This window comes from Accipiter gentilis, chromosome 25 (genome assembly GCF_929443795.1).
Source record: "Accipiter gentilis chromosome 25, bAccGen1.1, whole genome shotgun sequence".
NCBI classification, from domain to species: Eukaryota; Metazoa; Chordata; class Aves; order Accipitriformes; family Accipitridae; genus Astur; species Astur gentilis.
The window spans coordinates 6,731,008-6,754,661 of NC_064904.1; the positions used below are offsets into that span (position 1 = coordinate 6,731,008).

Below are 23,654 nucleotides of genomic sequence, written 5' to 3' on the forward strand. Positions count from 1 at the left end.
AGCTAAGCCCAGATGAGGCATAGTGTAAAACCCAGAGCCCACAAGAGGAGGGCTGCCATTTTCTCCCCTCCGTTCTGCTACTCTGTGCATTCTCCAGCATCAGGAGCAACGCAAACAGACATAGGAGCCTGTCCAAACCGTAGCATGGTCCCCGACCTCTCTAGCAACAGTTTCTGGTCAAGGCTTTGACAACACCCTCCCAAGGCCTACGTAAGAGTTAGCCAGAGGAACCTCAGAAAAGGACCTGCTAGCTGTCTGCAGTCTGTCATGCAGATGTAGAATATTTATCTCACACCCAACTCGGTGTCTCCCACACAGTTCCTCTACTTTTTTTCCTCTCACTTCAGGATTCACTCTGTAAATGACACCAAAATTTAAACTGACATCTTGTTTGAGAATATAATTAACGCAAAAAGGTTGCAAATCCTTGAACCTCAGTTGTTCTTAAGAATCACAGAGCTGTGGAGTCCTGAGCTCCCAAAAATTTTGTCACTGACTCATTGTAAAGCGTGAGTAGGCCTTTAGCCTACCCGTGACTTTATTTTTTCCAACTGTAGAATAGGCATATTATTACTGCGTATATTGGGGAATTGTCAAAATGACTTGCAAATTGTTTCAAGTACATAAAGCTCTACTTACAAATGCTATGTTTCATACTTTGGACCTACATCTGGACTGGGATTCTGAAGTCCTGGGACATGTTCATCTCTAGAGTTTTACTTTGGCCGGGACCAAAGCTCAGGACACAGAATTAAAGTTCTGGGTTGCTGGCATCCTGCAAGAGTACATGGAAGAACACAACCAGAAACTCAGAAGGGGGAAAGGTGACAACAATATTTTACCCCATCTGCAATTCCCACAACTGACATTAAAATATGCAATGATGTATTCTTTGCCAGTATGCACATAATCATTTTGGGGTCTGATGTTCCTCCCACTGAAATACAAGAGAGAAATTACATATCATACATAGTGAAGATTTTGACATTTGATTCCTCCCACATATTTGAATGGGAGGAAGGCATTAAATGCCAAAACCAAAAATGAGCATACAGGAACCTATCCCTCGAAACTGTAATTTATTCCAAGGCACGGCACTCATTTTACTCTTATACTGACCTCCATCCCACACAATGCAAACCCAGTGGTTGTTCTCCAATTAACAAGACAATTTTTGCTGTTTCAAATGGTGCATACAAGACTGACATTCTAGCACAGCTTCTACAAGTGTATGTAAGTTTAAAAAAAATAATCCATTATTTCAATTTCCCTCCGACTCTAATAATTTGTTGGACTTTCTTTTATTGTAGAATTCCTCTTTTCAGGCTCATATCACAGACAAGCTGAAACCACTGGAGAACCCCAGGTTACAGACAAGCAGCTATTAACATGGGCCCCTGCCATATCTCCAAGTATATGGGCAGAAAACTGTGCATATGAGAGATTGTATGTAATTTATATCTGTGTAACCTATAGGTGGAAATGTTTTTGTTTACACTATGTAAGTTCCCATCACCGCCCTTTAAAACATGAACTCTGGTTTATTGCATTACATTCTCAGGAAGCTCCCCCTGTCTACTGCATGCACACACTTTAACATTAGCATATATGGGCATTATCTTCACCACCAAAAGAGGCTGATGTCTGGCTAACATCTCAATTTGAAGCTGCACTAATCAGTTTTAAGATGCTATTTTTGTTTTTTAGAAAAAAAGGCAACAAAGCATACCACCAGGCTCCATGCCAAAATTCCATCTTCTACTTCTCCTCCTGCTTTCATTCTGCTCCGATGTTGCAGGAGCCTGACATTATCTGCTGTGACCTGCACCCGTTGGATGCTACTGCGACATAAACAGAAAACAATCTCAGAGCCTCCAACACGGATCAGGTCCCAGCGTTTCTCAGCATCTTAAGGGTAGGGTCTCATCTTAAGCTAGAAACTGGCATGGCCCCTTTACCATTTACAGAAAAGTGAAAAGTAAAACAAAACCAATGTATCCACAATATTGTTCCGAAACAAACTTGCGCATTCCCTGGCTGGCAAAAAGCACTCTGAAGAGTAGCGACATGAATAGGAAGAAGGAAATGATAATTTTGTTGGTTGCAACTCCCCTGTCTTACATGATATTCCCCTATTCTCCCCCAGGTTTGGAATCACGGTAAATGCAGAAATACTATACATGCCAGATATCCCTTCCATTTTGCTCGTATTGCATCAATCTCAAAAGCTACACAAAGCTGGCAGGTCAAGGTTTAATCAAGAGATCTCCAGAACCTGCAGAAAGTGACAATAACTGTGCAGTAGAGGATTTCTATTGGGTGAGCTCTGAGCTGACGCACATGTGGATATAAAACTGCTGTGACGCTGCTAGAGTTTTAACACCGTCTTTCCAAACAAACTCTAGTCCATACTAGCTCTTGGAAGGCTCTCAAAGCATGCCATTATTGCAAATTCTAAGTATACCTATTGTGCATCAACTGAATGCACCACTTAAAACAGTAGTACCTTTACCATAGAAAGTCTTATGCAAGAAACAATTTTGGTGCACCATCAACACCCACTAGCCCTGCTGAAGCTTGAGAAGAATCTGACTCAAAAGGCCACTAACAGGTACAGTGTAATGTTTTAATTTGAGATAACACATAGAAATGAAGAAGTTTGACACTCCTGCTGACCTACACGCAAGATGTTCAGTACTTCTAAAAACCAGCTCAAACTGACATTGTGACCTATCAACTAAAATGATAAACCTGAAGTGCCTGAATTTTAAAATTTAGATGAAACTTCAAAAAAAGGCTTATACTTGCCCCAACAAAACATATATTGCCATGCTGTTGAACTATTATTGGGATGACATATTGTTGAATTGCTTGTCTCACCTAAAATGTTGGGTTAAGGCAAGCAGTGCAACTTCCCTTAAAGTCTCAAAAATTATCTGTGCTTGGACTGTTTGTCTTGCAGGTTAGAGTTCTGTTAAAGATCCTGTCCCGTGTCCTCCAAGGAGCTTTCAAAATCCAACAATGTTCTCAAGTACAGATGTTTATAAAGGGATCACTACACCAGCATATGTATTTATACAAACACATGTTGGCAGTTGGCTTTCTGTATCTGTTCCACATCAGAAGTGGGTGAATTTCTCCACCACAGGGATAGAATATCGCGCATGGGTAAACTGAACCTCACTGAAGTGGTTTGGGACAGAAGAAATTAAATGAGCAAAGCACTGCACCAAACATGCTCTTTTAGGCCAAACCATACCCATTTCTGGAGCTCCACTATCTGAGAAGAGAAAGATGTGGATTTGGACCATTGCAAAACCTGGAAGAATCTCTCGGAACATGAGTTGAGTTCTGTAACCACAGCCATCAACCTTTAAGCTTCTTTTTAGGAGCAGCTATTGGAGATGTAACCAAAATGTCCCACTAAAGGAACACATGTCCTTTTCTGAAACCAATACTAGAGTTCCAGTGCATGCAACGTGCATGTACATGCAACAATAAAATGCAGCTATAGAAAGACATGCCTGTAAATTAGTGTAAGAATAACCATTCTGAGCACACACATACATGGCTCAATTCTCAGAGGAGGTAAAGTTGGTCATTATTAATTCTGTCCTTTCAGTTTCAACTGTCTGGGTATAAGAAGAGTTCAAACAGTAGCTCATCTTACCAGATGTATGCATCCTACATCACTAGTTACTTTTTTATTTGAAGCTTCCCTCTTCTTTTGCCAGACTTACACAGAAAACAAAACTTTATAAGCTGATATAGAGCAAACAGGTACAGTTGCAAAACAAATGGCGGGGGGGGGGGGGGGGGGGGGAACACTGTAAAGCTCTCCAGGCAGCAAAAAGTAAAGACATGCAGCAAGTCTGTGATATTGCTGGAAATGTACAAACACTAAAGGGCTGCAAACCAGAAATGAACTGAAACATGACACAGCCCTAACATCCAACTGCACTTAGGCGGTACTGGTAATGAGAACACAAAGCACTCCGTGTATTCCCATTTTTTCCTCTTTCTTGGTGAAAGGTGATATGGGCAGTCTGTCTTCCACCAGAAGATACCTGCCATGGAAACACTAAGATTTTTTGGGGGGTACACCCCTGCTTCCCCCCTTCCCCAATCACTTTCCCATAGCTCAGGTATACAACTGCTGGTAGCGGAAGTGAAACATTCAATATGCAGAAGAGGTGTTCAAATAAAATTCTGCTATAAACTATACTCTATAAATGCACAAGAGTATTCTTTGTCAAATTGAAACCATCCTTCTGGCCACCAAAAGACACACAAAGAATAGATTATTCTTTGCGCTGCTATTAATCATGAATACAAGACATTATGAGAAAAAGGCACGCTCAAGAGATGCTGCAAGCCCACACCTGAGGCATGTCTGTTACCATGCAATAGGAACACATACTGTTCTGTAGGGCATTGAGTCCCTAAAGAGCAGCAGCATTTCAAGAATAAATTTCTTCATTGTATTTGGTCTGTAAGAGATTTAGGTCACTTCATAATCTTAAATAACAATAATAAGTAATAATTATTTTTACAAGTTGACTTACTATAGGCAGATATTTGCATATTTTTGCATAAACAACTAATGTTTACAATTCTCATCTATAATGTTCACAATGTTTATAACTTATCTTCTCAAGAACTAGGAAAAAACATTAACCAAGTAAATTTCCTTGCTGTTATGAAGGAAATCAGCAGTATTCTCCCTACTTTTCAATTATGAGTTATAAAGTCAGATCACAGGCTAAAATGCGAGTTACTATGAAGCTTGCTGCAGTTTAATTACTTCCTTAGGGATTTCTCTGGCCTGGGAAAGTGCCCAAGTGGAATGGGGTTGATCTCCTGCTATTACTGCAAAGGACACAGTAATGGCACGAGCGGGGTCAGCAAGCTGCAACATTTGGCCAACTCCCAACTGATGCGTCTCCTGCCCTGGATCAAGAACCCAGCTGTTCCAGAGCACAGTCAACTGGAAGGTCACATACTGACAGCCTTGCAAGATGCCATCCTTTTCACAGAGTTGCCCTGTAGTCAGTCCAAAGGGTTTAGCCCCTTTAGAACCCTTTTACTCTTAGCTGGTTTTCCCTTTGGGAGGAGGGTAGGGATGGGAAAAAATATTGGTCAATAATGAACCATCCCCGCAGTAAGAATCCTCTTACTTGTATAAAAAACACTGTTGATTTTGGGGCAAAGCCTCCACACTATTCCAGGTACTAATAGATTAAAACCCAATGTTCCAAATAGTTTCTTTGAGGTTGCAATGATTTTCAGCTCAGCTCAACACCTGTCATGAAGTGATTATCCACCTTACCACAGTGGAGCATTACAGCCTTGTAATTTATTTTGATAAGGAGCAAGTGACAAGCCAGAAAAGATTCCATCACACTAATAAAATTACAATGTGTAATGATCACATTTAACTTGCTGTCAGTGATTACAAGCACATTTGATAACTGTGCACTGTAAGACCCCTCAATGGGATGCTGACAATACTGAAAGAACAGCTATTCTGCTTGCAAATGCAAATATAAGCATGTGCAATACAAGAACCAGTATATCACACCCAGACACAGATCAAGAAGTTGCCAAACTCATTAACCATTTTCTGCATTCCCAGGCTAGGACAGATCAATCTTCTGTCTCCACTCCCAGTGATTAACCCTTAAGATCCAGTCCCTCTCTTTAACTCATTGGAAACAGTTCAGAAAAGAAACTGCTGCAAGCTCTCACTGTGAAAAAGCTCATGGCTTCCATTGCCCTCTTATTCTTGCAATCTCTTCTTCTACAGCCTGTACATTCTCCCTCCCCTAGAAGTGCAGAACATGTGTCAGAGGGCCAACCTATTCTTTCCTTGGCATCTCACACTTGCTCAGATGCCTCCTTGATGAGATCTAAAGTTCTTTTATCCTTCCTTCAGGATGGATTTTAAATAAGATGTCAGAGGGAAAGTGAGCTCTAGTTTACAAACCTATCAGCCTACTGCTGGTGAGGCTACCGAGGTTAAGTCAGGTTTTGCAGCGTTTTCATTCTCAAGAACCAATTTGATCTGGTATTACAAATCCATCTAAATACTTTTGTTTTCCAACCTAAAACATGGCTGTGTCTGCAGTGAATAGAGGAAAACACTCACTCAGAAGATACCTCAATGGAGAAATAGTACTTAGTACTTGGTATCTATGGATATCATATTGAATGATTTCCACTTTGCAGACAGAAACATATCTGGCCTAGCTGAGACCATAGGCATCCAAGAGTTTCAAACAACAGCGGAACTACGGAAAATGTATCTTCTGTTACTTCCATACTAGTGTCCTATCCACTGGACTGTACTACTCATTCTCAGTTTGTGCTGTAAATACTACCTATTTTTTTCATTGAAAAGTCTCTGGCTAATCTCAGCAAGGCTTTAGCCTGGAATACTACCCGCTGGGCCTTGCAAGTTTTCTAAACACTTCATTGTTGTTAGTGGATCCCAGTTTGTATCTGCCAGGTATGGGTTCAAACATGCTGAAATGGGTAAAGAAGGACCTCAGTCCTTGCAAGTACAATCTGCAAGTCATGTATCATTAGCCACAGCATGACCTTCCATCGATTTTTTCTGCACAAAAGACACTTCCATACCAAAGAGAGATTTCAGAAGTTTTCAATTTTATAAGCATCATCCCATACCCCTCAGGTATCCTGAGCTGCCTGACAATTGATCGGTCTACATGGAACCCCACCATTTGAATGTCTCACATGAATAACCATGAGGTATCAGAAAGAATGAGGGTTTCTAAAATGAGTCAGAAGGCTTCAGTTATTTACAAATGTAAATTCCTGTCTTCACAACTTATGCTACAACAACCGCGGAATGACTTTCAGTAAGAGGACATAAAAATAAATAAACCAAAACAAAAACACATGATGGTATACAAACAAAAAAGCATTTCAACTTTTTATTCCAAAAATAAACATGGAATGTATCTCGTATTATTTAAATATCAGTTTTACAAACACACTTTCAATCAAACCTTAAAGGGTTTTAATCCTCAGACAGAACCCTCAATAACTGTTATTGGCTATATCTGGGGGTCAAATCCTCTTAGCAAGAGTCACGGCCACTCATAGACACACTGAGTTTACATCTAGTGTTCACTTAGAAAGGTGGAGAGGTGGTTCTTACTTGCTCTTCTTTCTTCTTGATCCAGGGCCATGAGTGGCCTGGCAATGCAGTTGGGAAAAGTACTACTTCCAGTTCACATGCTCTTCTTCCAGAGGTGAAGATCAGACTCTATAATCCCAAGACTTTCTTTTCCCCAAAATGTCCTCAGACATTTTTCTAGGACAGCTGTGTTTCTACTTTATGCTGATCCAAAAGTTACTTAAAAAATGCAAATTAAATTGAGTGGGATCAATAGACTGGTTCTAAATCTATTAATTATTGAAATGTCCAGTGGTTTTTAACAGAACCTAGACTTGAGACTGAGATAAGAACATCAAAAGCCTGCAGAAACAGGCAAGATGCAAATTAATAGACTTTTAAAGACTATTTTAACAATGGATTTAACATGAAATCTTTTCCTTTTTTTGTTTTAATTTCATAGACTTCTGACATCTAGCCAGCCAAGACCAAAATTTTCAGCATGCACCGAAGAGACTGTGAAGTGGAAATGGAAACCGATTCTGTTCCTAAGACAGCTACTTCAAAGACACTGATATTAGAAAGAATGACTCTAGCACACCTAATGTCCTAGCTCTTAGTCCTCAACATGAATTCTACTTGCTCCTTAACTGCAATGTGTCTGGCGACTGAACAGTTTTCCCAGTGATCAGTCAGCCAAAGCATTAAACCGTCATAAGCAATATGGCCATAATCAGTCCCTGTTTCACTGGTTTTTTCTGATGTCAGAATAATTTAGATGCCCGGATATCTGAAGCAGCTGTGCCAATGAATACGTGAGCAGAGGAAAACACAGCTGCTTTCCAATTCAGGAACACTATTCTGGATTTTCTTAAACATCTGGTAAATCAGATGTTCCTTTAAGGCCAAGCATGATGGATATCAATAAACTTTTTTCTTGCCTTTATGCAGGTGGAGATAAGCCTGACACAAGGTCTGAGAGCCTAATGTTGATCCTAGTCAAGCCTCATTGCATGGAAAATACCTACTTCTACATCAAGGATACACTTGCAAACAATATGACTGCCTCTGAAAAGCAGCAATAATTTACTCATTTAAAGGCCGTGTTGTACTAGTATAATTATTTTAGCATAGAAGCATGACTTTTATCTTAAAAGGTATCCCACTAAAACTTTTAACGTGAATACAGATACTTCCTTAAAGCTTATTCCATTAACAACAGTACTAACTGCAGTGACTTTGGTAATACAAAGCCATTTCTACCAACAGAACTGCACCTATACAAGGTGGGAAGGACCACTTCAGCTAAACAAGTCACAGCAGAACAGTTAGTGAATTTTAAGGACAGAACGCTCCCCTGGGATAACTAATGATCCCTTCCTGCACGGTTCTGTCCCATAATCATTAGCCCTTTTGACCAGGATTAACACCCTACCTTCACTGATTGCATTGCAAAAACCCGATCTATTAATGCAAGTGAGAAATATTACCAGCTCAAGAAGAAAGTTTCTCATTAATTCACAAAGGCTCTGGGTCAGGCATCCACGTTATCCTTTCAACCAGGCTAAAGGAGCCACAAGTAAGTTTTGTTGTGAAGAGCTGTCTCCATAGTATTAGGGACAACTAAATGAAAAATACAGTATGTTCTAAAAATGTGCATGATAAACACAGTATAAAACCAATGAAAAAGTAATATTAAACAAATAAGACCTAATAACTGATGTAAACGGAGCCTGAGACTTTCTGTATAATGACAGGAAGCTCCAAATAAAGGGTAGTGGGTTCATGCCCTTCTAAATCATTGCAGTTTCCACAGAAAATATCAGCCTCCTTGAGGCTCTTAGGTTAGGGAGATTTATAGTGATAACAATAGCAGTAGTTTATTTGAGACAGTTAATCAAAATTCTAGCACTTATAAGCCCTCTGTGGAAACTACAAATTTAAGAAGTTGAAGACTAAATATTCAACAGTAAGCTCGCAATCTACACAAGTACAGTAAATTTCAGTTATGTGTTTCATTATACTGGTGCCTTATAGCTTTTAAGAGGTTTACAACTTGGCTGTAATTATCCACTATGGGGTAAGATTTGGCATAAAAAGAACGCTTTTCCATTCTCTCCTCTTAATAGAAAGTTACTCACTCTCTGCTGGTACTGCATTCCTTGCACATGCAACACTCAGTAAGAGTTTTTGAGTGTGCAAGCAAAGCTGGTCAGGGCTCTCATTGTGTGGCTTTTAAAAATACATCTTTCATACACCAAAACCGTATTGCCCCTGCCTTCACTTACCTTCCATTAATTCAGCCTTCCATTTGGGTTCTCTCGCATGGCAAAAATATGTGTAATTTGTTCATGAACCAAGAGAAATTATACACACAATTACATAAAGCATAACCATGAAGGCCGTCTTTTCACCAGCAAAGTCAAATTTCCACCAGGAAAACAGGAAAACATGGTGATGGCATTAAAATTCATCGGTGAGAAAATGTCATCACTTCTGCTTCCCCACACTGTGCCAAAGACTTCCGCGTGTCCCCCTGAGGAAGAGGTGCCTAAGCATTTCCAACAGCAAAATGGAGTAACAGTAGTTCCCCACCTCAGGATCACTCTGAAAATTCACAGCTAAGTTCTTTGACAGTTTGCCAAAAGCCCTAAATAAAGGACATAAATACAGTTATATTCAGGTTCTACGCTCGTAACACCTTGGAGTCAAGAGGGATGCCAGCTTCAGAAGTTCTCATCCTTGTTCTCAGCAGCTCATTCCAGCACTGTAGTTTGCAGTGCAGATCCAAATGTTTGTGGTGCTACTCTACAAACCAGATCGCTGAAATGATACCATCAGAATCTGGCTCCCAATTCCTCATTTTTTTTCTAGGAAAAGAATGTATTAATTCTGCCATGTCCACAGGTCCACCCACCTTGGAGAGAAAGGGGAGCAGACGCCCTGCAGGCAGCTGCCCTGTTGAAGGAGGTGGTGCAGCTCAGAGGAAAGGGCCTCCGTATGCCAAAGTCGTCTCTTTTGCCAGGGTGTAGTCAAGGTGAAGACCCAACACACAACACTAGCAAAGCACTCTGCAGTCACTGGGTAGCAAACACTGAATAAATCCCCTCAAAGATAGAAAAGCATAAAGATTTATTATTATTGTACTTACATAGATAAACACAGGCAGACTCTGGTGGGGATTCAATGCTTAGTTCAGAGTTTTGAGGGAAGGCCCTTTTCCTGGACATGACGCAAAGGGACAATTATAACTTCTGCGATGGCACCTGTATTTGACATGTTTTGGGGTGCACTAATGAAGCAAAGCTCCAAAGCTCCAAGTTAAGCATGCATCTTTGTCCGGACAAGGAGTAGAAAAGAAATGCAAACACCAGTATTCAGACATCATTTAGAAGGCAGAGGTGAAGTAACTTTCAACATTCAACTGCATAGGTACTTGCAAGCTATAACAAGCTTCCTGGCCTTTCTTCTGCTCCATATCATTCCATTCAGCTGTGCCTTAAGTTTTGCCACCTGTCCTGAGGGATATAGTCTCTGTCTGTCTGTAGACATTGATTCTATCCTGAAAACAAAAAGTGAAAAAAGTCTGATTCCTTTTTTGATTTTACATCTGAATTCTCCGGCTTTGGATAGTTTCAGCACAAACCAGAATACTGTCATGCAGGTTTCTACATTTAAAGTTGTCAGATACTTTACAGAGTTAGGTCACTTTAAAGTTTGTATTAATTGCTTACAATCTAACATATTGCAGCTACAGTTGTTACCTTTGTATAACAGACTCTAATCAAATCGGGGTAAATGGCAACCCTAGAGAAACAGAGCAATTTGACTGAACTTCTGTGTCTAGGTTTAGTCAGGACTCACCAGGTCTCCAAAGTAGGAAAACATAAAGTATAAATGGAATGAAACCCTAGGGGGGGTAGAATACAAAACAAAAACTCTTTAGGTTTTCGTTCATTTATGCTCCATGGTGTATAACCCCAGAGAACCAATAAATGCAGATGGAGCACAAAAATTATGAACTCACCTTAATGTTGCATTTTTTTTTATAACTTCCACTAATCCAAATGTTTGCTTCACAAGTCATGTGTAAGAAAGCGTTTACATCATTTATATTCCCAGGATCCCATTATGGTAAAGCTCAAAACCAGTGCACTCAAGTATTACTAAAACTGAAAGGGAAAAAAGAGTCCAGATTTTCAGCTGATAATAAATCACTTTATGTCAAGCAAAAAAATCTGACCTCTGCTTTCCAGTATTACTTATTACAACAAGACTATAGAAATAAATATGGTAAATAGGGTATTAAATAGAAACGTAAATTTTGGCCATCTAAATGCAGATGGCACAATGACGTTACGCATCAGATTGCTCAATCTGCCTCTACACAGCAGAAAGCTTCTGCTTTGTACCCTTACTACATGTTGCTCTCCCTAGCTTCCCCTCGCAAGAGAATTTCATAACCTAAACCAGCTCGGTGTCAGGAAGGTTTATTTGGTGTATGCTCCTTTTGTATTATTATTCAATTATTAGTCCTATAATGCATAGCGTTATCTGGAATAAGCCTTTGCTACAACGGTGAAGCTCCGAAGTAGCTTACGTTTCTTCTTAGAATCCTTCCCTCTCCCTCGCTCCCCAGTGAGATCTGAAAGGAATATTACTCATTCTACAGAGAGAAATTTAGAAAGAAAGAAGTCCAACATTTCATAGAAAATCAGTGAGAGATCAAGAAACCGAACTCATGTTGTAAAACCTAGATAGTACATCAGTACCGTGAACCATACATCACATTTCAGAAATAGCTAAGTAGGTTTTTCAGTCATATTAAATCTTCTGGAAACGGGTTTGCACCAAGATGCAAGGTTGTAAATTGCAGTGGAGGAGACAGACAAAACAAAACAAACAAACAAAATAATAATTAAAAAAACCCCTCTTTTGTTCTCCTTCTTAGACAAGTGTTAATAAACACAACCACAACCAACTCTTTCAAAGCCCCTTTGTTAAAACTGAACTTGCTGGAACATAGCATGTATTCAGGTCCCTCGCTTTGCCTTCCTCCTACTACACCAACAGAAAGAGAAAATAATGGAAGTTGTTACATGGCATTTGCATTTTGGCATGTAGGAATTCTCCTAAAATAAAAATCCAGACAAACATCCAGAGACAGATTATGCCAACCAAACAGTACAAGTGAATGAGAGATCTTGTTACAGTTGTCCTCATGTTTTCAGTCATTTATTTTTTTACTTTCTTGATCCTTCTGATGTGATCTTTTCGCTACTTTTCAGTTATCAGGCTCTTCCATATTGCATAGGATCTGATTTTGTAGTGTAAAAAAGGTAGAATGAAGCCTTTAGGTTTTCCATAAACACTACTGAGAAAAAGAACGAGACAGCTACTCCTACTGTCTAATGGCACAAATACCATTTTTTGTAGGTAAGCTAAAGCTTTTAGGTCAAGATTAAAATTGCTTTTCAATTGGATTTTAAAGTGATATTATTAACTCTAATAGGTCTACATCTACATGTAGTAATAAGAATAGATACCCATGACTGCAAGATCAAGCTTGTGGTAAGGAAGAGCTTACAGAAAACTCCAAAATTAACTCAGACTAATGTACAACCTGATTTTAAAGCAATCAGTGGTGACTGCAATCCCATGCATAGAACGCGTGGTTTAGAACACAAGGTTTTGAGTCTTATGTCACATCCCATGCTCCCCCAGAACAAAAAGTTCTAAATAAATCCATAAATTGGCATGTTTGGTGACCTGGAGCTTCGCGATTCTTGAGCACCTTGCTTTCATTGGAAAAGTCTAAAAATCTCTAATGATATGCACTACAACCTTAAGTAACGGCTGCTGGTTATCAAAAACATATCTAAAGCTCACCCCTTACAAACCCAGATCCAGTTTAATTCCCGCATTCAACTATTCGGGCTAAAATCCTTAATAGTGACTTCCAAAATTACCACCCCCCACACAAAAATGCAAACCAAAACAAAACAAAACCAAGCTCCCGGTGTGGCAGTAAGGATATTTATACATGGCAAGTAAAGAAAATATATAAGCATTTGCAAAATCCTGGGCAATATTATCCTTAGACCTGGCTTTTATTTGCAAATTAAGTACGCACTTTAAAACCTAACAATGACTAAATACAGAAGAGATGACATTAAAAATCCACTCAGTGAGACTTTCTGTATATAACATAACAGAACGCTTCTTTTGAGAACTAATTTTCAGTAATTTGAAAACTAATTTTTAGTGCTGCTGGGTTGTAATTCAATACAGTTCACAGAGATCAGATACGCATCCTTAGCAATAAGGTGGCATCACCAAAATGCAATAGCTCTGCAGAGCCAAACCATGATATATATCAACGCAGAAGAAGAATCCATTTGCTTTTCCCCTTCCTCCTCCGCTGTGCTAAGGAACAAGAGGCTGAGTTTCTTCTTCTCTTCAAGAGAGCAGTAGCTATGAAACTGTAAGCCCCCTAAAGGACCGATTCATACAAAACCATGCTTAATTTCCTCCGCAGCAGCTGTTCCTATGTCTTGGTACAGGGAGAGATTGCCCGGAGAGAGATGCCACATCTACGTGGAAACATGGGGACGTCAAGAATGTTATCTGAGCGGACAGGTACTTAGATTGGCTCTATCGCACTAACGCCTGCAATACGCACCACGCTACAACACCCATAAAAAAGCTGGAGATATATATATCAGGAAAGGGAGGAAAAGCACAAGGACAAGCAACACAGCAGTTGACCCTTTCTAGTGCCACTGGAAGCAAGGGTGAGCACATTTGCATAAACCAGTTTCTTGTCCAAGGCGGACGAGCTGAATAAGATACAGGTGAGTTTTGGCATTGGCCGTAATTAAGGAAAATCGGCTCACTACCACTTAACTTCTGAATGAGAGGTGCAGCATGAAGATTCCCAGGCAGAGGTTATCTGCAGCGGCTTTACGCCTTCAGGTCATTTGTTCAAAATTTATAGACAGTCTTTTTAAACACAGAGAGGGAAAGGTGTTTCTAAACAAGACAACATGGGGAAACCGCGGTGGTTCTGCTCTGAAGGGGCGAGCACGAAGGGTCGGGGAGTCACAGGAAAAAAAAGGGTACGGAAAACGAATGTGAGTTTTCCAGGGGGAACAGACGTCTCTTTTACAAGGCCCTCGCAGGGGGAAGAGTAAAATGAGACCAGGCTGTCACTGCTTTCCTAATTGCAAAGGTGCTGCCTCGAAGGGGAGAAAACTTCCATTAGCAACGTCCTGTGAAACATCCCCAAAAGCGAGGGCTCGTGCTCCCCTTACGCGCAATTCGTCCGACAACGGCCGAAATCCATTAACAGCGCTTTTAAGCACCGACGCAGCGAGAGAGCTTTTCTAAACGGGGATCAAAGGCAAACGCTTTGGAAACTCGACAGGGCGTAACTGCGGAGAGAGGGAGAGGAAAGCGGAGGGAAGCGGCACAGAGTAGCAAGTGCGAGGCCGGATTTGCTTTGCCCGCAGATACTGCCCGAGGGCATCGCCTCCGGCTCCACGGGCCCAGCGGCACGGGAGGAGCAGCGGGGCGGGCGCTGCCGGCCGGCGCCCCCCCCCCCGAGGGGAGAAGCCTTTGGCCGCGGGGCCCCGCCACCGGCCGGGCGGGGATGGCCGCGGGCGGCCCGGCGAGGAGCTCCGGGAGGAGGAGCGAGGTTCGCTCCCGGCCGCGGTCCCCCCGCCGCCCCTCGCCAGCCCGGCTGCCCCGGGCGCTGCCCTCGGGGACGGGACGGGACCGGCCGCCGCTCGCCTTCGGGGCGAAGGATCCGCCGCCGCTTCTCGGCCTGCAGCGAGCGGGTGACCGACGGGCCCGGCGGGCAGCGCGCTGCCCTCCGCTCGCTCTCGAACTATGCGAAACCTCGGTCAATGAGTAACTGCGCCGGCAAGGCCGGCCCCGGTCCCCGGGGTACCGCCGCTCTCCTCCTCCCCTCCCCTCCTCTCCTCTCCTCTCCTCTCCTCTCCCCGCGGCGGAGGGGTGAACAAACGCGCCGCCGTCTACCTGTGCAACACCTCCGCAACACATTTTATTTACACGAAATCAACTCGGGGCATTGTACATTATATACAGATATTTTTCCCCTTCCAACAAGGCAGAGCTTGTGCAAGATTAGTAGCATCCTCTGGAGCGTATCCGACAGTCCACGGGAAATGTCCGCCTCCGCGAGGTATCAGCTGTCGGAGTCCAAGTCACTTTTCCCGTCCTCTTGTCGCTTCTCCGGAGACGTTTTAGACGCTTTATTCCACTTTTGTGCGTTTTCCGACTCCTCCGAAGACGATCGCTTTTGCCTCCTCCACTTTGCCCGGCGGTTTTTGAACCAAACCTGTTACGTGAAAGAAGTTACATTATTGGGAGGGGGGGAGGGGGGAGGGGGAAACCCCAACAAAAAAACCCACCCAACAAGCAAACCCGCAGACTGACCTCCGGAGCCCTGCCTCGGCCGGAGCCGCTCCCAGCCGCGGCTGCCGCGCTCGGGCGGCGGGAGGCGGGGGGAAAAGCTGCCGCTCGGGTGGGTGGGAAAGGCTGAGCGCCTGCAGGAGGCACGGCCGCTTCTCGACATGTGCTCCCCGCCGTGGGATCGGCTCGGCTAGCCGCCCCCGAGAAGGGCGCTTGGAAATGATAATAAACAGCTTTCCCTCGCCGTTCCCCCGTGTGTGTGTGTCCCCCCCCCGGGCAAACCTGTTGCTCTCCCCGTCGCCGCGGCCGGCGCGGCCGGGCTGGAGCCGCACGGAGGGAGGTACCGCCCGTCCGAGCGCGTTTCAACGCGAAAGGGAGAAGGTGGAAGGGGGAAAGCGAAATACCTCCACTTTTTCCTCCCTCAAGTGCACCCTTCTGGCCAGCTGTTCCCTGGTGCCCACGTCTGGGTATTTCGTTTCCTGGAAGAGGTTTTCCAACGCTTCTAGCTGCTCGTCAGTGAAGATAGTCCGATGCCGTCTTTTTCGCCTGCAGTGCAGCTGGTTGAGTAACTGCAGCTCCGTCCGGGACAAAGTGCCCACGTTCATGTAGGGCAACATCTGATGGGGAACAGGGGACATCAGGACTGACCCAGTGCCCTCGTAACCTACGGACAGACAGACGAGACGACGACAGGCTTTGCGTTCGATCGCTGCTCCCCCCCACCCCGAGAAAATCCCCCCCCCTCCCGCCCTCCGCCGCCGCCGCCGCCGCCTACCCGCGCTCCTGCGGGCCGCCAGCTCCCCGCCACCCCCTCCTGCCCCGCGGCCGCGGGAACAAAGAAAGCCCGTGCGGCCCGTCCCCGGCGGGGGACGCCTTACCTGCGGGGGGGACGCAGGAGCACTGCTGGGCGCCCAGGGGCGGCACGGCCCCGCAGCAGGACGGGCCGACGGGGGACGCGGGCACATGCAGCTGCCCGTAGTAGTAGTTGTTGTAGCCGAGCCGAGATCCGGTGACGGCCGGCGGCAGGGCGGAGGCGGGTGCCACCGCCCGGGAGTAAAATCCGCCGTAGTCGGAGGCGCTGCCGTAGAGCGAGTCCCCGTGGAGGCTGGGGAAGACGACGGGCGCGGCGCTCGGGGGCAGCAGCACCGAGTCCTTGCAGCGAGGTCTGGCCGCCAGGATATTGTCGATGCTGAACATGCTCACAGGCATGCCCCAAACCGTGCCGGGGCAGGGCAGCGGGGACCGGCCGGGGGCGGGGGGGGGGGGGGAGGAAGGGAGGGAGGGAGGGAGGGAGGGAGGGTAGGTGGCGGCGGTGGCGGCGGTGGTTGCGGCGGAGGAGGGGGGGGGGGGGGGGGGGGAGGCTGGAGAGCCACGAAATCGAAACTTTTCGGAGAAATTTGAAAAAGGGATCGGAGCGAGAAGAGCGGAGCTTTTTCCGAGGGCGGCTTGCGGGCAGAGCGTGCGTGTGTGCCTGTGCGTGCGTGTGCGAGAGCGTGTGTGTGCGTGTGTGTGTGCGCGAGTGTGTGCGCAGGATCCACCCCTGGAACTTTCCCCCCTCAACTCTCGCCTGTTTACTGATCCCAACCCAGAGGGCTGCTCGGAGTATAATCCATCTGAACCTCTTCCCTTTTTTATACCCAGGCGACGTCATCCTGGATTTAGTTCCTGGTAATATGCAGATGACAAACAAAACCAGATTTGATTTTTTTTTTTTTTTTTTTTCTCCCCCTTTTCGGTGGGGAAGAGGTGGGGGTTACACAAAGGAGTGAAAGGAGCCCGGGTCTGTGTATTGAGAATTAATGAAATTAACGTAATCCTTTCCATTAGTGGGCTTTTTTGAAAGGCCCCAGATTTAGGCTTGATCTCCGCTGCACCGGCTAATTGCCCAGGTTAATCTTATTAATGCCATTGTGCAGAAGTGGTTAGCAGCTCCTAGTCTTGTCTATTATGCACCTACTTTGCTCGTGTTAGTTCACATTAGCGGGTGCGATTTCCTCTGTCTGAAGCTCGGATTCATTATTTATGCTTCGAATTGGTTAAGAAGCGCTTTTTTAAAAAAAAAATAAACTGCGACACAACCATGCAACTGCCCCCCTCCAAGTGTTTCTGTAGCAGGGTTTGAATCTTGCGTCCCCGGGCTCGGAGAACTGAAAAGACATGGAGGAGTACGCGCTTCTCTGATTTAAGCTTTATGCAGTGAAGCAACAACGTCTTTGCTGAGTAAATGAACTATGTTGGGTTTTTTTTCTCTTTTCCTAGATCACCTGGCGGAACTAGGACGCGTGAGTGTTGTAAACTTTTTTTTTTTTTTTTTTTTTAACAACAGATTCAGTTCCAGACAGGTATCACTTTTTATTTTTAAACAAGCCAGGAGGTGGAAATGTTAAAGACCAGTGCCACCTCAAATCCCCGGGTCTGGTAGGTGTTCCGATTTGCTTCCGATCCACCCTTGTGCCTTTTTCTTTTCTTTTCTTTTTTTTAAGGAAGAACCTTTCTTTTTCTAGCTTAGAAAGCAAAGCCTATAGAGTTGCAACGATAGGGAGAACTTTATATTTTGCATGTTCCGTTAATTTCAAATGAAGCGGGTTTAAGTCCCTAAAACTCTTCCTATTAAGACGTTTGGCTCTCTTGGTAGCTGGCTCTTGTGATTTGCAGAATACTTCGTCTGTCACGACTGTCACTGGGAATCCACAGGAGGTGAACTGAATAAGATTAGACTATTTACCCCATCAACCCTCCATCAAAGAAGGTAGGAAATTGTACGCACGAAATGAAAACAAGCCATTAGGGTCCGTTTACGAGGAACACATTATTTTTCCTCAACACAGAATATCCTCGTTAGCGCTTACTCGCACTTTATCTTTATCTTTCCCTTCCTCGGTATTCCAGGATTTAAAACGGCATCTGAGAATGTTCTAAACCAAACGCCTGTTCCTAGCAAAAGACGCGTATAAACATTAAAGAACGTCAGGACTTAATTCTCACTTTATTGATACATCGCGATATGCCTAATTACTAGCGTCGTTTCCTTCGCTTCCAAATTATTTGCCCATCAGTTTCTTTTCCGCCTGTGGCATTTAGACCCGAGCTTCGTGCAAATTTTGCAAATTTGATGTGAAGTGAAACTATGCGACAGAGGGTGGGGGGTTTTGTTAGAGTTGGGGGTTCTCTGTAGTCGGGGTTTTTATTTTCGTGGGGTTTGTTGTTTGTGGGGGTTTTTAAATTTGTTTACTTTTTTGTTTGAGGTTGGATGTTGGGGGGAGTTTGGGGCTGGTTTGTCGGGTTTTTTTGGTAAGCAGTTCCCTGGGTGCAGCTCGGCCACGCCGCACGCCGAGCAGCGCGCTGCCTAATTCCGCCATCGGGATGCTGGTTCACGTCCTCAGCGGCTCTGCTGCAATGCGCGGTGGCATCTCTCCGGTGGCCTTTGCAGCCCCCGGCGGCGAGCGGGGCTTCGGGCCAGCCGGGCTCCGAGCCCCCGGGAGAGCCAGGCCCGAGGGGACGCCGAGAGCGGGGGCACGGCCAGGCCTCCCACCGGCGGGGGGGTGGAATATCCCCCCCCCCCCAGGGGTGCCCGGGGCTTGCGGCAGGGGTTCAGCTTCCCCCAGGTGAAAGCGGGGCGGCGGGGCAGGAGCGGGCAGGGGGGTCCGGAGGGGGCTGCGGCGGCCCCGGGCGCAGCCGGGGCGCTGGCAGGGGCAGAGGCCGCCCGGACCGTGCCAGCGCTCGGCTTCCCGGCGCCTTCTTCGCTGGCTGGCGAAGGCTCTGCCGAAGGGTGATCCGCCGCGCTGCAACGCTCGCCTTTCCTCCTAATTTAGAGGTTGTTTTGGTCAAATGACTCGCCACCCCCGTGGGGGAAGTTCTGCGTTGTTTTGCTTGGTTTTCATCTCGGTAGCCTTGCCGCGAAACCCCCGGGTTTGATGCCCGCTTCGCAAAACCTGCTCTCGGAGTTTCTCATTTCGCATCCGCTCGCCGCTGACCCTGCAGACGTAGAATTGCGTTAAACAAACAATCAGTTGTCACACAATGTCGGGGTGAAATTGTAATAACAAATGAAACGCAAGCAAATTGTGCTGCATAGTGTTGCTAAGCAATTGTTTGTTACTGGAGGGTGGTCACAGCATGGGTTGAAAGAGGGATCTAAAGAGGAGCGTAGCACCGGGCAGAACAAGCTGTTAGGTATGAAATAAAGTAAACACTGCACTGATTTTCAATATTATTACCCAAACACGATTTCATACAAAGCAATCACCGTACACCAGTCTATGAAGATGCGCTCGTTGAGAAACCGGCCGGGTTTGTTTCATTTTACGGTATTAAGGAATAATTCCGGGGATGCAAACCGCACCGCCGGCCCGGCGCTGGCTCTGCCCGGCCTGACGACGGGAGCGGCACCGGGGGCTGCGGCGGGGCGCGGCCCCCCCCCCCCCCCCCCCCACCGGCAAGGCACCGAGGAGCTTCGCCCCCCGGCCCGAGGGTCCCGCCCGGCGCCGGGGGTTAAAGCTGGGATGCGCCTTCGGTTCTGGGATGCGGGGGGATCGCCGGCTGCGAAGCCCTCTCGGGAACGGCGCCTGGCTCTACATCTCTCCCGTACAGATGCCATCGCCCTTCAGCGTTCCCCACGTTTCTTCCAAATTGATTGCATCATTGCTTCGCCCCCACCCCAAAAAAAAAAAAAAAAAAAAAAAAACCCGAACAAAAAAACCAAACAAACAACCGACCAAAAAAACATACAATGCGAAATTACGGTAATTTGTTCCCAGAATAAACTTATCTTGAACTGATTAGGAAAGTCAGTCATTTGAAAACGAGGCAGAAACGCGTGGGTTTTTTTTTTTTTCCTAAAGCTTCCCTTTAACAATATCAGCTTCTAAAGTTTTCATTCATATAAACTTTATTAATGAAGATCTTTTATTTAAATGTCAAGGGGATTGGAAATTTAGAGTAAATTATGAAGCATGCATGTCTTGCCAAGTCATGGGTCAAATGCATTTGTGAAAAACTGCTAAAAGAGCATATGGTTTTGAATTTTTCTACAATGACTAGTGTTTAAATAAATTGCTTGTACTGCTTAACTTCATGTATAATTTTGACAGAAATTGGCCTATAGCCTTTTGATATGTAAACATTTCAGGCTTTTATGCGGTATAAAAAGACACTTGCTTTTTGGGATCAGCTAAAGCAGTCACCCTGTAATTCAGAAAGCTGGCACCTAGCATTACATTCTTGCTACATTTCAACTTTCAAGTGGCAGCATAAAGGGGGAAGAGAGAAGGGACATTTCAAAAGCAATGTCCAATTGGAATTAAAAACTGCGAATGAGGTGAGAATGCGCCACTCACTATTCTGATTGAAATGGATAAGCCGTAGCACTAAGGAGAATTCTCCGTCTTGTTTTCTAAAAAACAACAAACGAATCAGTGAAAACAGACTTCAACGTAGCACAGCCCTGGCTTGAGCGTCAAATTAGGGCCTTAGAACAAAATCTGTCTAAAGTACAAATAGGTGTAATCAGGGAAATCCAGATATCCCTTCTGAATTCTATCAGTTGTTACAGACTATCTTGGTCTGTAAAAATTAAAATGGACTTTTATACATGGGATATTGCATAGAATTTATGTAAATATACCATAACCCTTTGCACTGCCACTTAGCTAGCTGCATGTTCACTTGCATTTCACCAGTTCCTAAGTCTTTTGCAGTTTTTGCTCCAGCAAACATCCCATTGACTTCAATTAGTGTTTGGTTCTTTTCCTTGTGAAAAGGAGAATGGAACATGCTGAGGGCTTCAGGATACAGCCCATAAAAGTAGTGGAGTCACTCAGTTTTAAGTGTCCTTAAACTAAAATGATTTTGTACGTGTATAAATCCACCAAGCTACTGAATAAATCCATTTATTACTAATATATCTGTCTCACATAAATAAACCTCCTAATGTTGATTGGGTGGATAAGCCTAGCCCAGTGCTAGACAGAACAGGACCTGGATAGTTGCCTGGTGCCAGACAGCTCAATATGTTTATTTCCTGTGTGCTTTAGCTGGGACTAAGCTGAAGTTGGAAAAAGGTTTGAATGAACTATATAATTTCAATCTGTTACTGTAGTAACATTCATATTTATTGTATATGTCAGTTTGTCATACACAGAGTTCTTAAGATACACTACCCCTTTTGTTAGTGGTCGGAGGTGATTTTTTTCAAAATTGTAACGAGTCAACATAGACACATTCTGTTGTAGACAATTCAGATGCCATAGCAATTTAAAAGGTGATATGGATTCAGTCTGATGTGATGTAATCTAATGAAGAAATTAGAATCTCTTAAAGGTTTCCATGAATGTGAACAAAGGCAAAAGAGAGCTTTTTTGCAGGTTTCATACATATTCCAATAAACAGCATACTTGGCAAACAAGGAGGTATAACATTAGCGATACAGCAGGAAAAAGACTTTTCCTCTAAACAAAGGAATCTACATCTAAACTGTGCAGATTGTTGCAAAGAAGAATCATTTAAAATAACGCGTCTTTTCAAGGGGGCAGTGGGAAAACACTTCGGGTCCTTGACTGCATTTGCAGGAGTCAACAGGAGGATGCCCTGCTACTTGGTAATTTTGTTTTCCATCAAATGCAGTTTGAGTGAGATACTTTACTCCAAGACATTGTGATCAAATCCATTTAAGCTCAGTAAAGTGGGATGATCTGGACGTTTACATTAAGAAAAAGTTTCATGCCAAGGGATGTGCTGTAGAGGCTGACACAGCAGAAGTCTGCTGCACACACGTGACCAAGACGTGTTTTAGAAGTGGCTCTCTATCGCAGTACAGCCAACAGCCCAAGTTTCTCCTGCAAATTGAACCACACTGTAAGTGTGCTTACAAGCTTCCAAGACAAGGTGGCTCCACTTTAACCTTTTAGTACTTTAATTTTTCTCTGTAAGGCTGAGTAATTCTTATTCCCCATGTTATACCTGCAGTCACATGTAGCAGTGCATTAGTAGATATATATGTGTATCTAATTCCTACATATAATGTGCATAGGCTGTGCTCATTTTAAGGATCTTTATGTCATTAGATCTCTTTCTGTGCCAGGATTTATACTAATATAAGTACAGTGATTAAAAAAAAAGCCAAAAGACAGCTTTCCCGATTGACACACATAAACCAAACTAAAACCTCTGTTACTGAGTTGCTTTTTTCCAGTGACTGAACTAAGTTTTTGGATGGTCGTGTAGCACGCTGGATTTTAAACCACAAGAGATCCTGAGCACACAGAGCTACAAATCAAGTCAACAGAAATTGTGTGTGGTCAGCACTTATCATTCTACACAAGTATTATTACATTGGCTAAAGCTCTTCTTTGTCGTATAAACTGTACATACTTAATACCACCTCTCCTCTCTCTGAAAAGGCTTTGGGAGGTTACACCCAAAATAGCTCTTTATTTGTAATGCAAAGAACCTCAAAAGGCTTTTCTAGGGAGTTAGAGCAACAAAGTCAGCTTTAAAAATAAGTCAACTGTACAAAAGACAGCTATTGCATTGTTTTCTGTAACATACACATGAAGTATTTTTGAAACTTCTAGGAGTTTTAGGACTTTGGAGTTTACGAATAACACAGTAGTATAATCTAACAGTGTTTAGTGAAACTAGAACTAGGGCACGGTTACGACAGGCCCAAATCCCACACCTATGGAAGTCTGCTTACTAATTACCAGTGATTTTGAATTGGAACTGAAACAGAGAGATGGATCTTCCAGCTAGAAGTCACATTATCATTCCCAAACCTCATATAACTGAAACCTAATAGACTTTTTTTGAGTGAAGTGTGCCAGATACATATCATGAAAGTTTACGTTTTTTAAAAAAAAATACAGGAAATTATTAAAAAGGAAGGTCAAAAGTAAAAAAAAAAAAAAATGGATAATTATAGTAGAGAAATATATAATGAAGGGTAATAGATTTAAAGAAAGCAAGGCAAATATGCCAGAAGGAATTACAAAATTACTACCTTGGTTAGATGATATTTTGAACTAATGAAATAAATAATATCACTATAATCAGTTTCAGTGACCAGTGGTTACATCAGACA

The 23,654-nt window shown here is 43.9% G+C and overlaps 1 protein-coding gene across 1 annotated transcript; it reads right to left on the minus strand.

Annotated features, from left to right (window-relative positions):
* Window positions 1–15,301: 15,301 nt before the first annotated feature.
* Window positions 15,302–16,786, minus strand: GSC (goosecoid homeobox). Its single transcript, XM_049828807.1, has 3 exons — window positions 16,456–16,786; window positions 15,982–16,241; window positions 15,302–15,503 (listed from the first exon to the last, which is right to left on the minus strand). Exons 1-3 carry the CDS (start codon window positions 16,784–16,786, stop codon window positions 15,351–15,353), a joined length of 744 nt encoding a protein of 247 aa, XP_049684764.1. The 3' UTR covers window positions 15,302–15,350.
* Window positions 16,787–23,654: the final 6,868 nt, after the last annotated feature.

Bases quoted from the DNA above. Each gene is read 5' to 3' on its own strand.
- GSC (XM_049828807.1), bottom strand. From the start codon at position 16,786: ATGCCTGTGAGCATGTTCAGCATCGACAATATCCTGGCGGCCAGACCT. The intron at 16,242-16,455 runs GTAAGGCGTCCC...GTCTGTCCGTAG, and splicing joins CTCCTGCGTCCCCCCCGCAG to GTTACGAGGGCACTGGGTCA. The intron at 15,504-15,981 runs GTATTTCGCTTT...TTCACGTAACAG, and splicing joins TGAGGGAGGAAAAAGTGGAG to GTTTGGTTCAAAAACCGCCG.